This window comes from Phocoena sinus, chromosome 1, assembly GCF_008692025.1.
Source record: "Phocoena sinus isolate mPhoSin1 chromosome 1, mPhoSin1.pri, whole genome shotgun sequence".
Lineage (NCBI taxonomy): Eukaryota > Metazoa > Chordata > Mammalia > Artiodactyla > Phocoenidae > Phocoena > Phocoena sinus.
Window position 1 is genome coordinate 100,752,512 of NC_045763.1, and position 25,286 is coordinate 100,777,797.

General features: G+C 38.1%; 1 protein-coding gene across 3 annotated transcripts in view; it reads right to left on the bottom strand.

Annotated features, from left to right (window-relative positions):
- Nucleotides 1-3,997: 3,997 nt before the first annotated feature.
- LOC116762512 (monocarboxylate transporter 1) overlaps nucleotides 3,998-25,286 on the bottom strand; it is a 36,449-nt gene continuing 15,160 nt past the window's right edge. Inside the window, exons 2-5 of one of the 3 annotated variants that reach the window (XM_032649544.1) lie at nucleotides 20,377-20,637; nucleotides 15,483-15,626; nucleotides 9,125-9,991; nucleotides 3,998-5,784 (exon numbers count right to left, since the gene is read on the bottom strand). In XM_032649544.1, the coding sequence (XP_032505435.1) occupies nucleotides 5,507-5,784; nucleotides 9,125-9,991; nucleotides 15,483-15,626; nucleotides 20,377-20,593 (1,506 nt within the window). In that variant the 5' untranslated portion in view covers nucleotides 20,594-20,637 and the 3' untranslated portion in view covers nucleotides 3,998-5,506. Of the gene's footprint in view, nucleotides 5,785-9,124; nucleotides 9,992-15,482; nucleotides 15,627-18,183; nucleotides 20,638-25,286 lie in introns of those variants that run through there. The other 2 variants (XM_032649556.1, XM_032649567.1) reach the window with 2 other exon arrangements.

The window sequence follows — 25,286 nt, forward strand, 5'->3', positions numbered from 1 at the left end:
TTTTTAGGCCCTCCTGAGATTGGGTTAGAGACTTCTCCATGTGCTGTCCCATCACAGCACTTACTACGCAGTCTCCCCCACTAGACTAGGAGCTGGGGGTGCCAGGAACTGCATTCTGATCACTGTTATCCCTTCTATCTAGGAAATAGGCACATAGATGATGCTCCAAAAAATACTACTTAGGTGAATTAATGAAGGCTGATCTTATGTCCACTGCTCTTTTCTGAATATTGCTGTTTTCCTTATAACTTACTGTTCACTGTCTGCTTTCCCCTACTAGAAGGTAAGATGTATAGAAAGACATTTTGTTCATGACTGGATTCTCAAAGCCTAGAGCAATGCTTGGGGAACTAGTAAGGGTCCAGTAAATACCTGTTAGTAAAGAAACTAAAATAGCTGCTCGGGCAAGCAAATTCTACTTTTTGTGACATCATAGTATTGTTTTCTGATGCTGATCTCAGTAAGATAATGTTCAACAACCGTTAACACTGTAACGTGGGTAAGTGCGGAATGCTCTGGCTTCCTGAGTTAAACATTCACTTGCAGCTGAATGATGACTGCAAGGGGAACTGCAGGAATGCTGTCCCCAAGAGCACTGTCTCAGGAAGGAGACACTGGTGGTTGACACAGGCAGCCCGTGGACTCTACACTCTACAGCTTTGGTCCAGCACCAGCGAAATCACGGCTAGAGACCACTGTGCTCTTGACTTCCATCTCATTCACCTTCCTTTCACCAGATGCAATTCTTGAAGCAGAAAAATAAAACCTGTTTGTAATAATTATCAGCTTCATTTTCTTAGGAGTCATGTGTCTCTTGCCAGAACTCTTCTAGATCAAAGGTACTGTTTTTTCCTCTCTGTAAACCAGTATTATGTGCTCCATTAAATATTTTCTTTTAGTATAAAAGGAACCATGACATCAAGAAACTTTAGAATGTGGAAAAAATATAGAAAAACGTTACCTCTAAATTTACCAGGCTCACAAAATTAGTATATTTGTGTATGTCCTTTATCCCCTGTGCATATGTGCATATGTATATATTATGCTCACACACACACTCACCATGGTAGTTTGTGTTCTGCTTTTTTCATTTAACATTGTGCTGTGAATATATCATAAGGACTTCATAACCATAGTTATGTATCAATAGATCAATAGTATCAATAGTTATTGATACAAGAAATTGATGATTTCAAAGGAACAATTTTCTTATATAAATTCCAAGTCTGGAATTCTTAGGGAAAAGATGTGAACTCATGGTATTTGACACATATTATGAAATTGCCTTGCCAATATTGTTGTACCAATTTACTGAGCCACCAACTGATGATAATTTATAATTTAAGTCATGTTATTGATAGAGAAAAATAAAAATCTCATCCATCTTTCAGTTTACCTTTAAGAACATTGCTAGGGACAAAGGACTCATGATTGGTTACTAGTTACATTTCTGCTCTTTAAGAATCATCACAAATATTGAGGGGAAAAGATTATCAGTTACTAATCAGGTGTCTTCCTCGTGGAGGCAGTGTACAAAGAGCAAGGCCTTTGGGATTCAAATCCACCTTACTTAAAGAGCCGGGACATACATGCAACAACCTCATGAGGTGTTAGTTTCCATTCATTTCCAAACAAAGACCACTACATTTGTAAGACTAAACGGAGGATCTGATCCAACAGGACAGTTTTTGATCATTTAGCTAATAGTCTTATCTTTAAGAGTCACTCCCTTAGAGCTATCCTCTGCATGTAAGGCTCCACCCACCTTGGAAATTAGAAGAGCTCAATTTTTTCCCAGGTACCACTTTTCTTTGATTTTTTTTAATAGTCAGGTGCCTACCCTTATTAAGCCCTTACTTAACACAAGCTGTCACATATCAACTAACCTTCATGACAACCCTAGTGGGGGATGGTACTAATTATTAATACCTTACAAAAGAAAACATCTGATGCTTAACCCTAGCAGTCTATATTGTTAAGCAACCGGTAGGCTGTGATTCCTTTGCTAGCTATTCCAGTCTCCTCTAGCAAGTCAAGGTAAAAGTCAGCAAAAAGTAAGTAAATCAGTGCTGTTCAGCTGAGGAGAAAGATACTCTGCCACTCACTCTCAATTGAATGATTGTCACTATGGCCCCGACTAAATGGGGGAAAGGATACAAAGCTAGAACACGTTTCAGGAACGATGTACTGGAAACCTCCTTAGATGCTTCAGATTAGAAGCATCTAAGGAGGTTTGGCTTAATTTCTCACATTTGGGCAAGCCAGGCAAGTTTAGGCCATCACTTCCTTATCAAGTTTTCACAGTGACAGAAGTCTATCACTAACCTCTTTCTTCAAGTGCCTGAGCTGATTAAAACAAGCCATGTTGTTGCAAAGGTGGAAATTTACTGTTAACCTTTCCTCATCTTTCCAACCATAAGGAGGGGGCAGGGGGCACACACCTGATAAGTTTATTACACTGTGAACCATTTGCTAGGGAAGGTGTAAAACCCAGACACTGAGGTTTTTCATATAAACCAATACCCAATTTATCAATCTGAAATTCAATATAATAAAACATTGCCTCATATATTAAATGGCTTTTAACAACTTTTTTCCTTTTTAAAATACAGGATTAATATTGACATATATAATCTATGGCACAAACTACTAAATTCACACAACCCAAGAATAAGAGGATTATTCATCAATGTGATTAAATCGGGGATAAAAATACCTCCCTGAATTTTCCATAATTTGTTTTAGCATCATCCTTTCCTGAATATTTTTGTAGAAATTATTTATTTTGAATAGTTTAAGATAATTTCAGTTCTCAATAGAGGACTATAATGTGATAATATGGCCTTGTTATCATGATCATCTACAACTGTCCAACCTATCAGTTTCTTAAATAATTTTCCAGATATGAATTGGGAGGCTATTTCAGAGTATACTCTTGAACAGTCCCAAGCCTCTTTGGGCACAACTACTTAGAGAGCTGTATGTTTTCCGTGACTTACAGAGTATGGAACAACGCAAAGACAGGCAGGTACTCTATTCTCCCAAAGCAGCCACTGAAGCTGTGTCAACTGAAATAAAATTAAGAAGTCTAGTCAGTCCTCATATGGAGCAAGGGACAACAGACTGTCCAGTCAGAGAGCCCAGATGCATCCAGTGTTGAACACAACACTGCAACACAGAGAGGATTAGTTGATTGTTAACAAGGAATAGATGGCAGAGTAGGCCTATATCGGGTTTTAGTGTTGGCTCTGTTACCAAACTTGATCTTGAATAAATCCCTTAAGCTTGTATCTTCGGTGGGAAAAAGTCAGAGTTGGACTGGGTAATAAAAGGTTTGTTTAGTCCAGCTTTGAGCCAGTTTTTAAACTTTGCTTCAGAATACAGCAACTTCAGAACACTTCCTTCTAATAACTGGTCAGTCTGCACCAAAACCCCTCACTTCACTAACAAGATTCAACTAATGGAAAAAGACTAAGTAGGGTCTTATGTGTGGATGTAGCTTAACAACTGGGATGGGGAAAAATCATCTCGTACACCAGGTTTACTCCCCCCACCTCACATTTTTTACTTGTATTACTTTACTCAAGGGTGATCCTCATTTTTATAGAAGGGGAAACAGGTACACAGAGGTTAAGTCCATGGAAAATGGCAGAGTCCAAACTGGAGCCAAGCCTGCCAACAATCACAGTAGGCTTCTCCACTAAAATTCCTCCTCCATCTGTCATGATACTTGGGCACAGAAGGGGAGCTTTCATTGTATCCTTAAGATTAACTGCTCTGGTTTCAAAATGCTTTCAGAGAGGTCGTTTCAAAAAATTCCCCTCCTGGTTGCCTTAAAGAAGAGGTAAGGAGAAAAATCAAAATAAACCATATACACAAATCCCAACACACAGAAGCTGAATAATTTACATTAGGAAGGGCCAAATTGAATCTTGATAATAAAAATGAAGACACAAAATATTTTCCTCAAGAAAATAAGCACATGGAAGAAGAAACGTTTCTTAAAAAAAAAAAAAGTTTATTTTAAAAAGTCAGCCTCTGAAGGTTTTATATCTATACTTTCACACTGTCAATTACAATGATATTTTAAAATGCACTGAATATAATTTATTGACTGTCTATCATTATCCTCCTGCCACCATTTAAAAGATATTAGGTGAAAAAATATTTACAGTTTTCATTCTGGTCCATCCTCCTTCCTATCCTTACACTAAACCCATTTCTCTACTTTTCAGATAAGTGAAAAGGGTCACAAAATCTTTAGGTTTATGTAAAGAGTAAGAATTTGTCTAATAATTCTAAGCAAAACATTAATTTTCTTTAAGGCCTTATAAGAAAAAGAAAACAAGTTACTTATTAAAGCACACATAGCAACTTCTCTCCCAATCTTATCCTTATTGGTTTGTGTGGGCCAAATCTCTATGGGTCTCTTTAATTAGCAAATATTTTTTTAAAAAACCCAAAAAACTGAACACACAAAGACTATCTCACACACAGTGCTAAGCTAGATGTGGATATAAATGGAACCACTATGAATCAAAGGGGGAAAATTCCAGGAAAAACAACAACAAAAGATTCCAAGTCTCACAGTTTAACTGAAGTTTTGGAAAAACCTAAGCTGAATTCAGCTGCTGTTTGAAATGCCTGTCTATGTTTAATTTACTGAGGAGGCACAAATACACAGTTTTGTGTATTTTAATACTAATTTTTCCAGTGGGGGGGGAATACTATGTGATCTCAAAAGGGGCGGTGATCTATGACCACTCAAAATTTATCTTTGGAAAAGGGAGCAAAAATAGTAATTTAATGAAGTCAACTCTCAAGCACGTGGCTTCTAATAAGCAAACCAAGAAAAGATACTGGAGGAGGTGTACTGATGAGCACACTGCATCTAGAACAGCCAAGATGTTTGCAAAGTCTTATGCCTTAAATTTCCTAAATATATATCTAGCAGGCACATATGCCAAGCAACTATTGATGCTAGGAAAATATTTTAGTCAGGATTTTATAAAAACCCCAACTTTCAAATCTTCTAGTGACAATGTCTGACACTATTATTACAAATAACAATGAAGCAAGATTAATTTTAAATTTTAGATTTGCCTCAAACTAGTTATTTTTCCTTGTAACAGAACACTTAAAATGGATGAATTAAGCAGAATGGTTTTAAAAGTTAAGGCTCCCTAAAGACTAAAACTTAAGGCACATATTATTATCACATTATCATAGCACATTATCATGACACTGTTAAAAGCAAAGATTTAATCAAACAAAAACACAAACCGACTTCCTTCTCTCATTCTTTTCCAACCACTTCCTTCCCAAAGGCTATGACATTTTTAGCCCAGGCTACTGGTAAGGAGTGAAACAAAAATTCCATCAATGAACCCCTGGTATGATTCCCACAGAAATGTCCAGTATTTGCATTGAGCACCACTGGTAGATCACAGGCCAATAGAACATTTGGGGTCATGAGCTGCTCCATTTACCCATCAGCCCCACAGGTTCAAACTGGACTCTCCTCCTCCTTGGGGCCTCCTTCTATGCCTTTAGGCTCCAGAGATTCTGCTGCATCGGTAACTTCTTTTGGCTTCTCAGCAACATCTATACTGGTCTCCTCCTCTTTACTTTCCTTTTTCTGCTGCTGCTCAGCTTTCTGTTCTTTTGCAAGAAATCGGTAATTGATGCCCATGCCGATGAAAAGATAGATGCCTGCGACAATAAGGATTATACCACATGCCCAGTATGTGTATTTGTAGTCTCCATATATGTCATTGAGACGACCTAAAGATGTCAAAAAGAAAAAAAGAAAAAATTATGTGGGTAGACAGTTACGCCCTTTCCCAAATAAAGCTTAAGAATACATTCAATGAGCCCATAGATGACTAATTAGTCTAAAAAGAAACTGCTCATAATTATCTGATCTTTTACTTAAAATGTCACACTGATTTTGGATGGCCCTGCGCAGTCTGTTAACTTTAGGAACTTGAAAGTAATTACATCTTGGCAAATTTGAATTGGGAAAATCCTAGAGACCACCTAGAGTCAATCCTCTCAATATTCAATGGAAAAATCTGTTGCTCAAAAGAGGTTTAGTAGTCTTGCCCAAGGCCATAGAGCTAATTCCAGTCTCCCAGGCCAATGCACTTTCTCTGACATCAGCATTTCCCAAAGGGCATTCCTGTGAACACTCATCCTCTGCTAACATTAACTAACGGCAACACCTTTCCACCATTCTAAGTGCTTAATCCTCACAACAGGAAGGTTCTATCATCATCCCCACTGTATAACAGAAAAACTGAAGTACAGAAACCTTAAGTGACTCGTCCAAGGTCACAAAGCTTGTAAATGAAACAGGTTGGCTGATTCAACCCAGCAAGTCTGACTCTGAGGCCTGCACCATAACTTCTGTGCTACAGGGTTACTCCCTAGTGTTTCCAAAGTCAAGTAAATTTGGAAATGACACATAGTCTTTTCTATTAAAGGCTTTATGAGGTAAAGAAACTTATTTACTTATTTATGAGGTAAAGAAACTTATTTACTTTGGTGTTTCCAATCTTTTTTTGGCCATGAAATCTTTGTAATAGTAAAATTTATTAGTATCTAGTATTAAGAAATAAACTTTGGAGGGACTTCCCTGGTGGTCCAGTGGTTAAGAATCCACCTTCCAATGCAGGAGATGTGGGTTCGATCCCTGTTGAGGGAACTAAGATCCCACATGCTGCAGGGCAACTAAGTCTGCGCGCCACAACTACTGAGCCTGCACGCTCTAGAGCCCGCGAGCCGCCACTAGACGGCCCGCGTGCTGCAACCACTGAGCCCACGTGCTCTGGAGCCCATGCCCCACAGCCCATGCCCCACAACCAGGATGCCCAAGCGCCACAATGAAGATCCCGTGTGCCGCAACTAAGACCCAACACGGCCAAATAAATAAAAGATTTAAAAATGGTTTGTGGTCTTCCCTGGTGGCGCAGTGGTTGAGAGTCCGCCTGCAGATGCAGGGGACACGGGTTCGTGCCCCGGTCCGGGAAGATCCCACATGTCGCGGAGCGGCTGGGCCCGTGAGCCATGGCCGCTGAGCCTGTGCATCGGGAGCCTGTGCTCCGCAACGGGAGAGGCCACAACAGTGAGAGGCCCGGGTACCAAAAAAAAAGAGGTTTAGTAGTCTTGCCCAAGGCCATAGAGCTAATCCCAGTCTCCCAGGCCAATGCACTTTCTCTGACATCAGCATTTCCCAAAGGGCGTTCCTGTGAACACTCATCCTCTGCTAACATTAACTAACGGCAACACCTTTCCACCATTCTAAGTGCTTAATCCTCACAACAGGAAGGTTCTATCATCATCCCCACTGTATAACAGAAAAACCGAAGTATAGAAACCTTAAGTAGCTCATCCAAGGTCACAAAGCTTGTAAATGAAACAGGTTGGCTGATTCAACCCAGCAAGTCTGACTCTGAGGCCTGCACCATAACTTCTGTGCTACAGGGTTACTCCCTAGTGTTTGCAAAGTCAAGTAAATTTGGAAATGACACAGTCTTTTCTATTAAAGGCTTTATTAGACCCGATAGTAAAGAAACTTATTTACTTTGGCGTTTCCAAACTTTTCTCGGCCATGAATTCCTTGTTATAGTAAAATTTATCAGCATCTCAAAATAGTATTTATTAAACTATGGAAAACCCTACACATATAAAGGACATAATAACCAATTCAAATATAATTCCATATGGTTTTCCAACATAGGGCATCATGCACTCAGCAATACTTATTGATTCTCTAAATATACACACGGCCCTGGGTCTGCTAGGCCCTGAGTTAAGGGTGAGCAAAGGAGGTAACATCCACAGCTCAGTGGAGAAGAGAAGTGTTAATCCAATAACTACACAGACTGTGACAAGTGCTACAAGGAGGGTCTGAAGGCAGAAAATAGGGGTTTTAGACCAGCAATTAGGGTCAGGAAGCCTTTTCTTAAAGTGTAACCTTAGCCAAGACTTATAGGATAGGAGTTATCAAGGAGAAGGGAGATGGGAAAAGGCTCAGGGCAGAGAACAGCGAGTGCAAAGGCAGGTGATAGCAGGAAGCACAGGGTGTGAGAGGAGAAGCAGAGAGCAAACTGAGTGGTGGGAAATGAGGCTGGAGACACAGGTGGGCCAGGCCACGCAGGACCTAGTAGGCCACAGCAGGGAATCTGATCTTCACCCTAAGAACGTGGGAAGCAACTGGAGTGTTCTAAGAGACGAAGAACACCTAGAGTGGATATGGGTAAAGTCAGAAGGCTACTGATAGAAGATAGGAGATTTGGATAAGAGTGGTAGTTGTGATGGAGAGAAAACGGGCAGATTAGAAAGAGATTTAGGAAGCAAAAACCGACAGGATTTGGAATCTCCTTGGGTATATATAGGGAAGAGAAAGGGTGGACAGGTCAGTAGTGGATCTTCTGTTATGTATCCTTCCTTACTTTATAGTGCATAATCACAAAAGCATGACTCACATCCAGAAGTCCAAATTATGGTTGCATTCTGTATTAACAATAATTTAAAAATGTAAACCATTAGCATTCTTAAGAGAATAATACATCAGGTTTTATTGTCACTTACTAGCTGTGTGATCTTGGACAAGTTATTTCACTTTTAGAAGCCTCTATTTCTTTATTTATAAAGCAGGAACAATAATAGTCTGACATCACACACTTGTAATATATGACAAAATACAGAAAAAGATTAGGAGAGTCCCTGGTATACTGTGAGCCCTCACCTGGTACCTATTGTTATTATTTTAAATATTACTGCTGAATAAATTCCACAATTAAAAAGAAATCACCAACAGTATTTTAAAGGTGGTTATACATACATTTTTCTACAATAAACAGGTTAGTTTTTTTATCAGGAAAAATTATTATACATACTTAAGTGTGTAATAGTTTTTTATTCCTCTTTCAGCTTGATGATTCACTTTAATTCAGTTCTATTATTTGAGCAATTACGCTGTACCAAGCATTGTGTCAGCACTGAGGGTACAGAAGCAAAGATCGACTGTCAAGCAGCTCACTGATTTCTGCTTTCTGTCACCTTCCTAATCTTCTGTTTTATGTTATTAGAACCATAGAAATAGGGAGACATACTATACCTAAAAGTGGTGGCCCCAGCAGGACAGGACAGCATTCCACAATGGTCACCAATCCCACAGCACTGGAGAACCTCTGGGGTCCAACAAGGTCCATCAGCGTTTCAAACAATACTGAACTGAGCCACCCAAATGCAAATCCGAAGAATCCCGCATAGACACAGAATCCTATATAGCTAGAGGACAAAGGTGCTGCCAGATGACAAACTCCATTTGCAATAATAGAAGCAGCAAAAAAATACTGAACTCGAGGTCTTATCCACTTTGTGTTGGCTACAAGTCCCATAGAAGGTCTGGCTACCATGTCAACAAAAGCCAGAATGGAAAGAAGGAAGGCAGACTTCTCACTAGAGTAATGCTGACTCTTGCCATAATTACTAAGAAAGACCAAAGGTGTAAATAGTCCAAAAAACATGAGCACATTTCCAGACAGGTAGAGCAAAAAGCCTCTGTGCTTGAACAGGGATAAGTCCAGGAATTTATTAAGTGTTTGGAAGACTGATCTTTTCTCTTTTTTCGGATTTCCTCCAATGAGATCTGTATTTGCATCACTTGCCCCCTTTTTTGCGTCGGATTTTCCAGCTTCCTGAAGGGATTCTTTAGACTTATATCTCCCTGCAGTGGTTGGCTTAGGCCCGATTGGTCTCATCAGAGCTCCAGCCACACAGCAGTTTAATAGTAAGCCCCCAAGAATTAGGAAGCTTCCTCTCCAGCCATAGATACCAAAGAAAGCCTGATTAAGGGGGGCCAGGGTAGAGAGGAACACAGGACTGCCTGCCATGGCCAGTCCATTTGCCAACGGTCGCCTCTTGTAGAAATACTTGCCAATCATGGTTAAAGCTGGATTCAAGTTGAAGGCAAGCCCAAGACCTGGGGAGAGGGGGTGAAAAAAGAATCACATACTCCAATAAATGTCAGAAACATATTTGGCATTACTTAACCAGACAAAGAAATTAAGAGGTATATAATTCAAAAAGACATAAATAAATGGAAAGATATTCTGTGCTCATGGATTTGAAGAATTAACATTGTCAAAATGTCCTTATTACCTAAAGCAACCTACATGTTCAGTGCAATCCCTATCAAAACCCCAAGGACATTTTTCACAGAAATAGAACAAAAAATTCTAAAATTTACATGGAACTACAAAAGACCCAATGTTCATGACAGCATTATTTACAGTTGCCAAGATATGGAAGCAACCTAAGTGTCCACCAACAGAAGAATGAATAAAGAAGATGTGGAGATATATATTATATATATATATAAAATTCCCCCCAATGGAATACTACTCAGCCATAAAAAAGGAATAAAATTTGTCATTTGAAACAACATGGATGGACTTGGAGGGTATTATGCTAAGTGAAATAAGATAAGTTAGAGAGAGAGTAATGCAAATACTGTATGTTACCAATTATATGTGGAATCTAAAAAATAAAACAAACTAGCAAATATAATAGAAAACAGACTCAGAGAGAACAAATTGGTGGTTAACAGTGGAGAGAGGGAAGGGGGTGAGGGGTAAGATTGTGGTAGGGAATTAGGAGGTACAAAGTATTATATATAAAATAAGCTACAAGGATCTACTGTACCACACAGAGAATATAGCCAATATTTTATAATAACTATAAATGGAATATAACCTTTAAAAATTGTGAATCACTGTGCTACACACCTGAAACTTAATACTGTAAACCAACTATACCTCAATAAACAATAAAATGAAAAATAAACTTTAAAAAAAAGATATAAGTAATGGAAAGTACAACACAATATTGTATAGCGGTTTAAAGTGTGAGCTCTAAAGCCAGGCTATGTGGACTAGCCAGAGTAATTCGGCAAGAAAAAGAAAGAAAAGGCATCCAAATTGGAAAGGAAGTAAAACTGTCACTGTTTGTAGACTGTCATGATTTTATGTATAGAAAACCCTGAAGACTCCACCAAGAAATTATTAGAAATAATAAACAAATACAATAAAATTGCAGCATACAAAAGCAGTATAAGTCAAAATCTGTTGCATTTCTATATGCTAACAATGAGCTATCAGAAATTAACAATCCCATTTATCCTAAGAAAAAGAATAAAATATCTAGGAATAAATTTAACCACGGAGGTTAAAGACTTGCACCCTGAAAACCATAAAACACTGTTCAAAGAAATTGAAGACACAAATCAATGGAAAGATATCTCGTGCTCATGGATTGGAAGGATCAACATTGTCAAAATGTCCTTATTACCTAAAGCAATCTACAAGTTCAACATAATCCCTATCAAAATCCCAAGGACATTATTCACAGAAATAGAACAAAAAATTCTAAAATTTATATGGAACCACAAAAGACCCCGAATAGCCAAAGCAATCCTGAGAAAAACAAACAAAGCTGGAGGTAGCACACTCCCTGCTTTCAAACTATACTACAAAGCCATAATAATCAAAACAGCATTGTAGTGGCAGAGAAATAGATACATAGATCTATGGAACAGAATTGAGAGCCCAGAAATAAACCCATGCATACATGCACAATTAATTTACAGCAGAGGAACAAAGAACATATAGTAAGAAAGGATAGTCTCCTCAGTAAATGGTGTTGGGAAAACCAGAGAGCCAATGCCAAAAAAACCCAAAAAACAAAAAACCTAGACCACTATCTCACACCAAACACAAAACTTTATTCAAAATGGATTAAAGACTTGAATATAAGATCTGAAACCATAAAATTCCTAGAAGAAAATGCAGGCGGTATGGTCTTAGCAATATATTTCTAGATATGTCTCCTCCTCAGGCAAAGAAAACCAAAGCAAAAATAAACAAATGGGATTACATCAAATTGCTTCTGCATAGCAAAGGAAGTGGATCAATAAAATGAAAAGAGAACCTACTGAATGGGAGAAGTCATTTGCAAATGCTGTATCTGATAAGGAGTAATGCCCAAAATATATAAAGAACTCATACAGGGGCTTCCCTGGTGGCGCAGTGGTTGAGAGTCCGCCTGCCGATGCAGAGGACACGGGTTCGTGCCCCGGTCTGGGAAGACCCCACATGCCACGGAGCTGCTGGGCCCGTGAGCCATGGCTGCTGGGCCTGCACGTCCGGAGCCTGTGCTCCGTGACGGGAGAGGCCGCGGCAGTGAGAGGCCTGCGTACCGCAAAAAAAGAACTCATACAATTCAACAACAACAACAACAAAAAAACCAATTATAAAATGGGCAGAGTTGGGACTTCCCTGTCAGTCCAGTGGTTAAGACTCAAAGCTTCCACTGCAGGAGGCATGGGTTCGATCCCTGGTTAGGGATCTAAGATCCCGCATGCTGTGAGGAGTAGCCAAAACAACAAAAAAAAGGCAGAGCAGTTGAACAGACATTTTTCCAAAGAAGACATACAGATGGCCAACAGGCACATGCAAAGATATTCAACATCACTAATTATTAGGGAAATGCAAATCAAAACCACAATGAGATCACCTCATACCTGTCAGAATGGCTATTACCAAAAAGAAGAAATGACAACTGTTGGCGAGGATGTGGAGAAAAGGGAACACTCATACGCTGTTGGTAGGAATAAACTGGTACAGCCACTGTGGAACACAGTATGGAGATTCCTAAAAAAATTAAGACTTGTACAACCGTATGATCCAGGTATCCCGCTTCTGTGTATTTACCCAAAGAATACAAAAGAACACTTAATTTGAAAAGATAACGGCACCCACCCATGTTCATCACAGCATTATCTACAATAGCCAAGATATGGAAACAACTTAAGTGCCCATCAACGATCGAATGGATAAAGATCGTTGATATATATATATACACACATACCCCCCTCACACACACACACACATAATGAAATACTACTCAGTCATAAAAGATGAAATGTTGCTATTTCTGACAACGTGGATGGAGCTTGAGGGCATTATGCCAAGTAAAATAAGTCAGATGAAGAAAGACAAATACCATAATGATTTCATTCATATGTGGAATACAAAACCAACAAACAAAAACAAAATAAATGAACAAACCAAACCAAACAATTACGTAGATATAGAGAACAGAGAAGTGGTCACTAGAGAAAAAGGGGCAGAGGACAAAATGAGTAAGGGGATCAACTGTGTGGTGAAAAAATAAATAAATAAATAAAACCAGACTATGTAGGTTCAAATCTCATCGTCATCACTTATTGGCTGTGTAATGTCAGACACGTTGCCCTCCTGTGACTGTTTCATGGTATGTAAAACAGGCGCACAGCACTGCTGTGACTAAAGAACTTAGTGTCTGGCATGTAGTAAGCACTCAATAAATGTTAGTAGTTATTTTTATAATTGTTATTTATATTATTTGAAGGTGATTAACTGTCAAATCTGGCAAGTCACGTGAAGGATCATTATAAGCAAAGAATGTAATTAAGGAGACTGTTATCAAATAGAGTTTTAAAAACAGTTTTTAAAATAGAATATGCAAGACAAAATTATTCCTTTTACAACAGCACCAAAAACTTTAGTGTGCAATTTATAATGGCTAAATTGTATAACTTTCCTGAAGGGCCAGGGAATTAAAACCAACACACAAAGTTTTTGTATAATTAAACACAACATTGCCAAGATGTCAATACTCCCCAAATGTAAGTGCTAACTTGACGTGATTCCAATGACAATATCAGTGCATTTCATTTTGGAGATGAGGTAAAATGATTCTAAAACATACTAGAGAACACATGGGAGTCAACCAGAAAATTTTGGGTGATGCAGGATGGGACTAAACAGAACAGATATTTAAAATGGACTTTTAAAAAGCTACAATCAATAGAATAGTGTGACTCTGACTCAGGAATAGGTAAACACTGAACGAAGAAAGTGGACAGAAAGTCCAGCAATATACCTAAAATATATATAAACATCTAATGTACGATAAAAGTAATATTTTAAATTACTGCAACAAGAATTACTCAATAAATGGTGCTAGTATAAGTAAATATTCAAATAACTTGGAGATGCTCTTCCCTGGCCCCTGCTTGCTCCCTACCATTTATGTCTAAGCTATTCACAGAGACTTAAACCAGTAAACCAGACTAGGTCACTCCCCTATTGCAAACCTGCTGTTGGCTTTCTGTCCATAACCTTTACCCTGACCTTACCTCCCAGATCTCATACCAGACCATTCTCACCTGTGCTAACAAGCATGCTGCTGATTTAGGGCCTATGTTCCCCTAGATTTTCACAAAGCTAGTTCCCTGCTGTTACTCTATTAAGGTCATCTCTTTAGCAAGGTCTTTGTATAGAATTTATCACTCCCTGATTTTTCTTATTTATTTCTGAGTAGCAGTGTCTGCCTCTTCCCATGAAACAGCACGACTTTGCTGGACTTGTTGCCCTATGCCCACAGCATGTAGACAGTGCCCGACATACATATGGTTGTTGTTCATGATATGCTCTTAAGTGACAAAAACTGGTTACAAAATACTTTATGTAACCGTATCCCTTTTTGTTCTGAAAAAAGTTATGTTTGTGTATAGAAAAAAGTTGGGAAGGATATATATACATAAAAATGTTAGTAGTCAAAGTCTCTGGACCGTGAAGTCATACATAATCTTTATCATACTCATCAGCAGTTCATTATCTTAATTTGGCTATTAAAATAAGGGGGAAAGGACTTCCCTGGTGGCACAGGGGTTAAGAATCTGCCTGCCAACAGAGGGAACGTGGGTTCGAGCCCTTCCTGGTCTGGGAAGATCCCACATGCCACCGAGCAACTAAGCCCGTGCACCACAACTACTGAGCCTGCACTCTAGAGCCCGCGAGCCACAACTACTGAAGCCCGTGCACCTAGAGCCCGTGCTCTGCAACAAGAGAAGCCACCGCAACGAGAAACCCGCGCTCCGCAATGAAGAGTAGCCCGCGCTCTGCAACAAGAGAAGCCACCACAATGAGAAGCCCGCGCACCTCAACAAAGAATAGCTGCCGCTCGCCACAACTACAGAAAGGCTATGTGCAGCAATAAAGACCTAACACAGCCATAAACAAACAAATAAATAAATAATTTTTTTTTTTTTAAAAAGAGAGTGAGACAGAGATAGTAACCAATGACCGCCCTTGCAATGACTGCCAGACACATTTTATCTACAAATCACTGACTATTCTTAGGACAAGGGATACAATCATTTCTTTCAATTCATTTATTCAACAATGTACACCTACTGTATGACAGCAATTTCTTTTTAAAACTTGATCTTCTATTGCTCTTAAATTAACAGGTTGTCAAAATGATAATTTCTATAAGGAGGGACTTTCACTCAAAAGATCTGAAAGACCAATGCAGGTGAATACCAAATAGCCAGCAATATATTAATGCTTGAAAATGAATCAACTCACCTCCAATGACTCCGACACACAAGTAAAGTTCCTGCACAGTGTTACAGAAGGAAGCTGCGATCAAGCCACAGCCTGACAAGCAGCCGCCAACAATCATGATTGGACGACTGCCATATTTATTCACCAGGATACTGCTGATAGGACCTAAGAGATAATCAAAAATTTAGTGGTACACAAGGCATTGATGGCACTAAACGACAAGTCCTTCCAAATAAGCAGATACAACAAAAGGCAATGGTAAGAATATTGTTATCTATAATTATTTCATAATCATAGGTATGTGTGCTGGAAAATAAAGATGCTAGAAGAATCATTAATTGTGTATCTTCTCTATCTTGAAATCTTGGATGGAATTTTACTAAAATATAAAAGACTCTAGTCTTTCCTTAATCTTTCTCTTATAAGGCATAATAGGCTGAAAGCCTTGGTAACAGACATTCATAGGCTTCTTGATTTATCTAGGATATGATCAACACATATTTAGTGAGTTTGCTCTATATTAATTTTTGGGATAGGCAGACTGATGAGAGATTTTAAGAGTATTCTTTACACATCATCATAAGTGTAGTTTGTGTCATATTTTTTAAAAAGAAGAAAAAACAAAGGCAAAATACATAATTTTTTCCCCAAGTTCAGTAGTTTTGCAATTAGGACATCTAAATTTAAAACAAAACAAAACAAAACTGTTCCCATTTACACCTAGATATCTCAGGTATTGAATTGAATGGAATGTCTTCTAGGGTTAACCAGGTTCTGTGCCTATACTACTGTTTTGTGACAGCAAAACTATAAAAAAATGTTTGTAGAAGATTGTCAGATAATGATCAAAACATTCTCAGGTTTAACAACATAAACCAGATTAAATCTCCTCAGCTAAAGAGATGCATACCAAAAAATCAGTTTTTCTTTAATGTGAGAGAAGAAACCAAACAAAAGTGTAGTGTTAAAAGGATCACAAATAAAAAGATTTTATGCATCAGTTTTCAAATACAAAAAAATCAAATGGCCTCTCCTTACTTGCTACAAATAGGTATAAACTGTAATTCCCCTTTTCCAAAATTTTAAGTCTTAATTATGAGTCTTATCTAAAGCAAACAATGTTTTAAGAGCTGTAACACAACTCTTAGACTAACAATATTTGCTGATTACAAACGAATGACATTTGACATTCTCTGAATTTCATTTATTTATAATACTTATGTCCCTACTTCATGGCTCTGGACTCTGGAGATGACAACTTTGTTTACATGACACCATAACATGTCTGCCTTGTTAAGGCAGATGACTGCAAATAAGAAAGGGTCACTGCAATGCATCAGTAGGGAAGGGGACACAAGAAGAACTAATATTTGAACTTGCAGCTAGTGAGAACCAAGTTTTGAATCCAGCCCATTTTCTCCCCATTACATATGTATTTTTGGAACTACAGTTCCAAAGTTATAAAGCAGAAGACACACAAATCAAGTTTCTCTTCTATTAGCACAGTAAATTCTGACTTTATTCTATTTATTCTATACTTAGCTCCCTAGAAGACAGTAAGTCTATTTTTAAAAACAGACACAGAATGCACATATTCAGAATATACTACTGATCATATGTTGACATATTTTATTTCTATAAACACTATGAAAAATTCTGCATTACTCATATTCTAGTGCTACTATATTCAGAGTTGCAGTATGGTACACTATGATTAAAAGGACAGGCTCTGGCCCCAAGGAACCCAATTTCAAATTATGGTATGTATATTCAAACTGTGGTATGTACACATACATATAATAAACATGCAAGAAGGAATGAAAGCTTTTGATATCCTAGTATTTTGGAGGACCAATTCTCTCTAAGGGGCTGGTCAAGAAATGGCTGCGGGGCTTCCCTGGTGGCGCAGTGGTTGGGAGTCCGCCTGCCGATGCAGGGGACGCGGGTTCGTGCCCCGGTCCGGGAAGATCCCACATGCCGCCGAGCGGCTGGGCCCGTGAGCCATGGCCGCTGCGCCTGTGCGTCCGGAGCCTGTGCTCCGCAATGGGAGAGGCCACAGCAGTGAGAGGCCCGTGTACCGCAAAAAAAAAAAAAAAAAAAAAAAAAAAAGAAATGGCTGCGGGAGAGACTTCAGGCTCAACCAAGGATGTGTATAAACAAGTTCTCATTGAACTTCTAAGTCACTTCATGAAAATATTAGGCCACAGCTGCTTTAGAAATAATTTGAATTTACAGCTTGTGTATGATGAAAGAATTAAATACTGAAAGAATATTCATGAAATATGTCCATATAAATTAGGCATTAAACAGATTTTTGTATAGTCAGAATTACAAAGATAAAAAAATACCACCACACTGTTGACTCTGTGAAGTAGAAGTTAATGCTGTAAAGTCTACAGTATTTTAAGTTCTAAACTAGGAACGTTACAATGACATTACTGTGGAACTGAAAATATGTGACTTTATACTTTCATTTTTTAAAATTAATTTTTATTGGAGTATAGTTGCTTTACAGTACTGTACAGCAAAGTGAATCAGCTCTACGTATACATATATCCCCTCTTTTTTGGATTTCCTCCCCATTTAGGTCATCACAGAGCACCGAGTAGAGTGAGTTCCCTGTGCCATACAGTAGGTTCTCATTAGTTATCTATTTTATACATAGTTTCAATAGTGTATATATGTCAATCCCAATCTCCCAATTCCTCCGCCCCCCTCCTACTTTTCTTTGGTTGAGAGTCCACCTGCCGATGCAGGGGACAAGGGTTTGGTCCGGGAAAATCCCACATGCTGCGGAGCGGCTAAGGTCCGTGAGCCATGGCCGCTGAGCCCGTGCGTCCAGAGACTGTGCTCCACAACAAGAGAGGCCACAACAGTGAGAGGCCCGCGTACCGAAAAAAAAAAAAAAAAAAAAAAAAAAAAACCAAAACCAAGAGTAAGTAACTAAGATCTTCTCCTTTAAAAATATACTTTAACAAGTATCAGTATGTATCTGTGAATCAAAGCACATGGAGGGAGGGAGGGAGGGAGGAAGGAAAACTTAACCCTAAACCACTCACAACTCAAAACATATTATTGGTGAGGGTGTGGCCGAAATGTACAAGTTAAAGAATTAAGGCAGTTTTAAATATAATTCTTATGGGGTCATACCACCTAAGAGCCAAACAAAACAAAATAACCCATTTAGTAAAAATTATGCCACAAGGCTCTTGATATGCAATTTATCTTTCAGAGTTATTTCAGGAAGAATGGCCCCAATTAGCTATCATTAAAAATAGAGAGGGGTACAGTTTGTAGGCCTATTATAACACAAATTCAGAGAAATGTGCTAGTTATCTCTGGGTGAGGACAAAGAAGGAACTGTTTTCCCAAAAGAAAGTGTCATGTGCAATTAGCACAACTGACATCACTTACTTCTGATGCAAAATGCAAGCGGCTCTCAAGCTCTTGCTCTGAATTGCAGCATGTGAACTTCTTGTTTGTAATCAGCTTAAAGGTACACTGAGCACCTGGAGTACCTCTGGATAATATTTACGCCAATTTCTTCAAGCCATCAGTCAAAACCTGATTAGAAATCCTGGCAGATCAAGTTCAGAGCCTCCAAAATTATTGGTTCTCAGAAGCTAGAAAATGTCCAAAATCCCTTTTGATTTCTCTGGGCTCATGAAAAAAAAGTAAGTACTATAATTTACCACTTACGTTCTTTTAAAAAGCACTTAATTTTACAATAGACAAAACAGGCATACGTTCAAAATTTTAAAGGCACAAAAAACTTACCCATTTTTCTGTGCAATGAGATTAAGCACTGAACTAATTTACAGACTTCAAATACTTATTCCTGTTTCATGAGATTACATTATTGTCTCAAGAGGATTACAAGCTTCCCAAGGGCAGGGATCAAGATCAGTGTTCTCTATCACTCACACCTAGCCTAGTGAGGACTATGTGCATACGGCTTAATAAACATTGGTTGAATCTGCCACCAGATTAGAAGCCTAAACTAAGGTTTTACAGTTGAATTGCAGAATCTTTATACTGGGCTTTTAAAGAGCTCATGTGAAAATAATCTGAGGCACTAAATTATGATTAAAAAAGTGAAAGCTTGGCTAAATAAGCAACATGAAACCCTGTCAATCCCAAACAATAAATACACTTAACTTTCGAATCTCTGCTAACTAAGCAACTACATATTTTATTATTATGGGAGGTTTTGACTTTTACATGTTAAATTGTGTTTTGATGTTCCAAGGCAAACAAACAAACAAACAAACAAACCCACAGTATTTTAAATGATATTAAGGTAAGCAACGTACTCTCCACATTTCCTTCACCACATGTTAAAGAAAACAGAAAGGGGAAAAATGATAAAACTTAAGTTTAAGATGAAGCTGAAATGCTTTAGGACTAATTACATCACAAGAAACAAAACAAGGAGGATTTTATCCAGTTCTTTAATTCTAACACTATGAAAAGATTTTACCTGAGACTTTGAACTGTGCTATTCAGGTTAGCCCGATTTACTTTAATTCTCCCAACATCAATTTTTAAAAATCTTTATTTACATTTATACCTCAAGAGTCTAGCAGAGAGCAATAAGAAAAATAAGTTGTGCACGTCATTTTTCTGAGAGTTTAAAAATTTTTTTCCCCCTCAGAGCTTTTTTAAGTTCAGTGATACGGAATTGGAACAAATCCTCACAATTTCTTATTTCTGTTTCGGAATACTATAGTGCAACAAACAAAGCAAGAGTTGTCATTGTTAACAAGAATAAAAAATGTGACTCTAAACATAAAGCTCTGAGAAATACCATTTCAAAACACCTCACTGAATAAAACATTTTTTTTTAAAGTTACCTAAAACAGAGCATCTGGTTGCTTAATGAAAATTAAAACAGCAGGCCTTAGTGGGTACTTACCTCCACCATACATGACAGCCAACATGATGGAAGATATCCATGACACTTCACTGGTGGTGGCATTGAATATACCTTCAATTTCTTTGAAGAACACAGTAATAGATTTGGGAAACGCATAGGAGAAGCCGATGGAAATGAAAGCTCCAACTACCACTGCCCATCCCCAGCCTCCATCTGGGGGGGTGTATCCAACTGGACCTCCAACTGCCGGTGGCATTTTAAGTGTAGATAAATCCCAAAATGCAGTTCAAATCCAAATATCTAAATGATACAAAATTTAAATAAAATGTCAGCAATAAAACACTCCCACCTAGCATTCCCAACAACAAAGCACCCTTTACAACTAGCCCTCAAGTAACTGAACTATTTTTCAATGTTACTTGGCCAATATACATTATCTTCTAAGGACGTTATCAGAAAAAGAGACTTCAGAGACATGATATTGTCCACATTTTTTAGTAGCTTAAAGGAAAACAGCTCCTCACCATTTAAGAAACCATAACTGAAACAAATCCGTTTCAATAAATGTAGCCTTTGTATTTCAAATAAGCCTTCTTGTCTTAGCAGTTAATATAATTCCTCAAATTACTAATAACTAAATAAGTAAATAAATGTCTTATTTGACTATCTGCTTGCAAAATTCACATAACACATACCCTACAAAAGTTTCAGGTTTTAATACAGGCTTTATAAGTTTTTCCCTTTTCCCATGTATTCTACAATACTGACTTATTAATATGCTGACTTAAAAGTAATAGGAAGGAGGTACCTGACTCACTAGATATGCAGCAATTTGCAAAATAAAAGATCATTCTGAACACATAAGAATTTCATTTAATGACCTGGAAAATTATTTCAGAAAAGTTTCCTTTTATCTAACTTCCTTGGTTAAACTCCTAAACAACGCAACTAAATCAATACAGTTGAACTCACAAGTTGAACTATAATGTCAAAAGATGGTAGTTTCAAATCAAAGATTATCTATCCCGTTTTCTTGAAGCCACCTAGTACTAATGAATAGCAAGGTTAGAAAATGAAACTTCCTGTTAGATTATGAACAGGGAGAAGACGGGAATGTTTGTTTGATAGTAGCCTTACCTATTTTCTCATGACGGTGTCCTTTAATTTATTCAAAGCCAACTTCCACCCTATACTATAACTCATCCTACAACAGTATGTTAGCATGTCCATTTCAAATTATCTCCACTCAGACTGTATTATACAATAAAATACAGGTCACAGATGACAAACTCACTCTTGGCTACAGCATTCTTCAGTCTAAAACACAAATCCTAATTTCATAGTGTAGGAGTCATCTCCTAAATACTGTTCCTTCCAATCCATCTGAACACTTCAAATATGATTTAAGACACTGGACATTGTAGGGGTGGGAAGGAGACAGTCCCAAAGGGAAGTTTCCCTAAAGGCAAGGATATAGGTTTCATCACTTCTACTCAACATTGTACTAAAGTTTCCAGTCAGTTTGTGCAGGCAAGAAAAAGAAATAAAAGGCATAAAGACTAGAAAGGAAGACGTAAAGCTGTCTTCATTCACAGAAGACATAATTGTCTATGTAGGTAATTCTAAAGAATATACAAAAAAAGGTACTAGAACTAAAAATGAACTAGATCTCAGGACACAAGACCAATAAATAGAAATCAACTCTATAAGCCAGCAAAGAACAATCAGAATTTGAAATTAAAAAAAAAAACTGAACAAAACATTTACAACAGGCCCAAAAAACTGAACAGGGATAAATCTGATGTGTAAGATGTGTACACTGAAAACTACAAAATATTACTGAGAAATTAAACAACTAAATAGATAACCCACCCCTATGATTTGAAAAAATCAAAATTTAGGCAAAGATTTCTGAAGGCACATGGCACCATGTTAATTAAAAAGTTTCTAAATTGGGGTTTCCCTGGTGGCGCAATGGTTAAGAACCCACCTGCCAAGGTAGGAAACACGGGCTCGAGCCCTGGTCCTGGAAGATCCCGCATGCTGCAGAGCGACTAAGCCCGTGCGCCACAACTACTGAGCCTGTGCTCTAGAGCGTGTGCGCCACAACTACTGAAGCCCACGTGCCTAGAGCCCTGCTCTGCAACAAGAGAAGCCACCGCAATGAGAAGCCCACGCACTGCAATGAAGAGTAGCCCCCGCTCGCCGCAACTAGAGAAAGCCTGCGTGCAACAACAAAGACCCAACACAGCCACACACACACACAAAAAGTTTATAAATTGAATTTCAAGCTACAGATTGGGAGAAAGTATATACAAATCATATATCCAAGAAAAGATATGTCCAGAATATGAAAAGAACTTTTATGGCTTAATAGCAAAAAGACAAACAACACAATTAAAAAATGTGCAAAAGGGCTTCCCTGGTGGCGCAGTGGTTGAGAGTCCGCCTGCCGATGCAGGGGACACGGGTTCGTGCCCCGGTCTGGGAGGATCCCACATGCCGCGGAGCGGCTGGGCCCGTGAGCCATGGCCGCTGAGCCTGCGCGTCCGGAGCCTGTCCTCCGCAACGGGAGAGGCCACAACAGTGAGAGGCCCGCGTAACGCATAAAAAAAAAATGTGCAAAAGATCTGAAAAGATACTTTACCTAAGAAGTACATGAAAAAATGCTAAAAATTGTTATTCGTTTGTGAAATATAAATTAAAATCCTAATAGAGATACTAATATATCTCTATTAGAATGACCAAATTTCAGACTGATAATACCAACACTTGGTAAGGACATGAAGCAAATGGAGCTCCTGTATTGCTGGTGGTAAATCAAAATGATACAGCCAAGTTGGAAAACATTTTGGCAGCTCCTTATGAAGTTAAATATATATTTAACACGTGACCCGGTCATTTCTAGGTATTATCCAAGAGAAATGAAAATACAGATCTTCACAAAGACGTATATAAGAATTCTCTAGTAGCTTTATTCATAATGGCCCAAACTGAAAACCCAAATGTCCATAAACAAATGAATGGATAAACAAATCATGGTATAGCCATACAATGGAACATTACTCAGCAATAAAAAGGATCCAACTACCAACACATGCAAGAACATGGATAAATCACAAATGCATTATGTTAAGTGAAAAAAAGCTAGACATGAGCCTACATTAAGTTCTAGGAAAGGCAAAATTATAGTACTAGAAAACAGACTGGAGGTTGGGGAGAGGAGGTTGACTGCAAAGGGGTTTCAAGAGAACTTGATTTTGGTCATGGAAATGCTCTATTATTATGGTTGTGGCAGTAATTATTCATCGAACTGCACATCTTAAATTGGCACATTTTATTGTATGTGAATCATACCTCAATACAGCTGATCAAAACAAAAAATATAATCAAGGACAGTGTCAAGGAGGATAAACTCTGGTGGCACAGGGAGGTAATACAGAAGGAAAAGAAGATGGCAGGCAAATTCCTCTGTCTTGCCTATCTGGATGGTTAAAAGAAAGAATAGGAAAAGGAAGAGGACAAAGAAGAGGAGAGAAGACTCTCTTCTGAGAATTCACAACTACAGGCCTGTGTGAGCTTATGCTTGGCACGGGAACATCTGTGGGAAACCTCCATTGTTCTTCCAGAGATATATATGTTTGATTTTGCAAGCAAAGATTTCCCACAGACAAAGCTCTGCCAAGTATAAGCTGACAATCTAAATTTTCAAAACACACCAAGAATCAATTAATCATGAGTGAAGTAAAACTAATCCAACGCAGCCAGAACTATAGACATTGGATATGGATACTTAAAATGATTAAAAGCATGAAACAAGGCATTAAATGAAAACACACACACACACAAAATACTATAAAAAGACTAGTTAATTTGAAACAGAACTTCTAGAAATGAAAAGTATATTCAACAAAATTAATAGGTTAACCAGCAGACGGAACATAGCTGGGAAGAAACACAATGAACTGGAGGATGGGTTTGAAGAAAATAAAATTCAGGGAGACCTTTATTCTGAAGCTAGGAGAAAGGTTTAGAAACATGGAGTTTAGAATGGGAGGATATGGCAAACATCTAATGGGACTTTGGAAGAAGAGAACAGAGAAAGTAGGGAAGAGAATTTTCAAGAGTTAATGGCTAAGTATATTTCAGACTTGATGAATAATATGAACTACAGTTTAAGGAAATCTAACAAGCCAGAGAAAAATCTTAAAAAAACACTATTGAGAAAACACAGATTATAAAACTAACAGATAATCACACCAACAAAACAGAATTCTCATCAATTTTGAAAAACTCTCAGCCACCATATATTCAAATATTGATACTTCACCATTCCCTCTTTCCACTCCTCTGAGACTCCAACTGAATGTGGGTTGTCCAGATGGAATAAGGTCCTGCCTTTTCCAATATTTCTGCTTAACTCCTGTCACGAGACTCTTTCTCTCTGGGACTATGTATTCTGGAATGTTCCCTCCTTTGGGGGCCCCAGAGATTTTTACAGCCTGTGGCAGTGAACCACAGTAAGAACTGGGATAAATGAGAGGTATACTTTCCTGTGTAGTGGATCTAAGGGCTTTTGGATAAAGCAAATTAGAAAAGGAGAAGCAGAAGACCTCAGGCCTCTATTCTCAGGAGAGATGATGTTTAGTTAAGGGTATCTGAATCTGAGAATCTGGAGAATAATTCCATTAAAAATATAACCCAGTTGAAAGAGTAAAGACCTCATCCTAGGGCATTTCACTTACCTATGATACAGGTGGGACAAAAATATTTACATGTTGAAGCTTCCTTAAATTTCTACTGGAATGAATATAAATAAAAGCTATTTAACAGCTCAGTTCTGCTGAAGGAAACAATCTGGATGCTAAAATTATGTTAAACAGAATGGCTCCGGGCATTAATTTTGAGTTTTTCCTTCATCTAATTATGAAAAAAGAGAAAAGCACTTG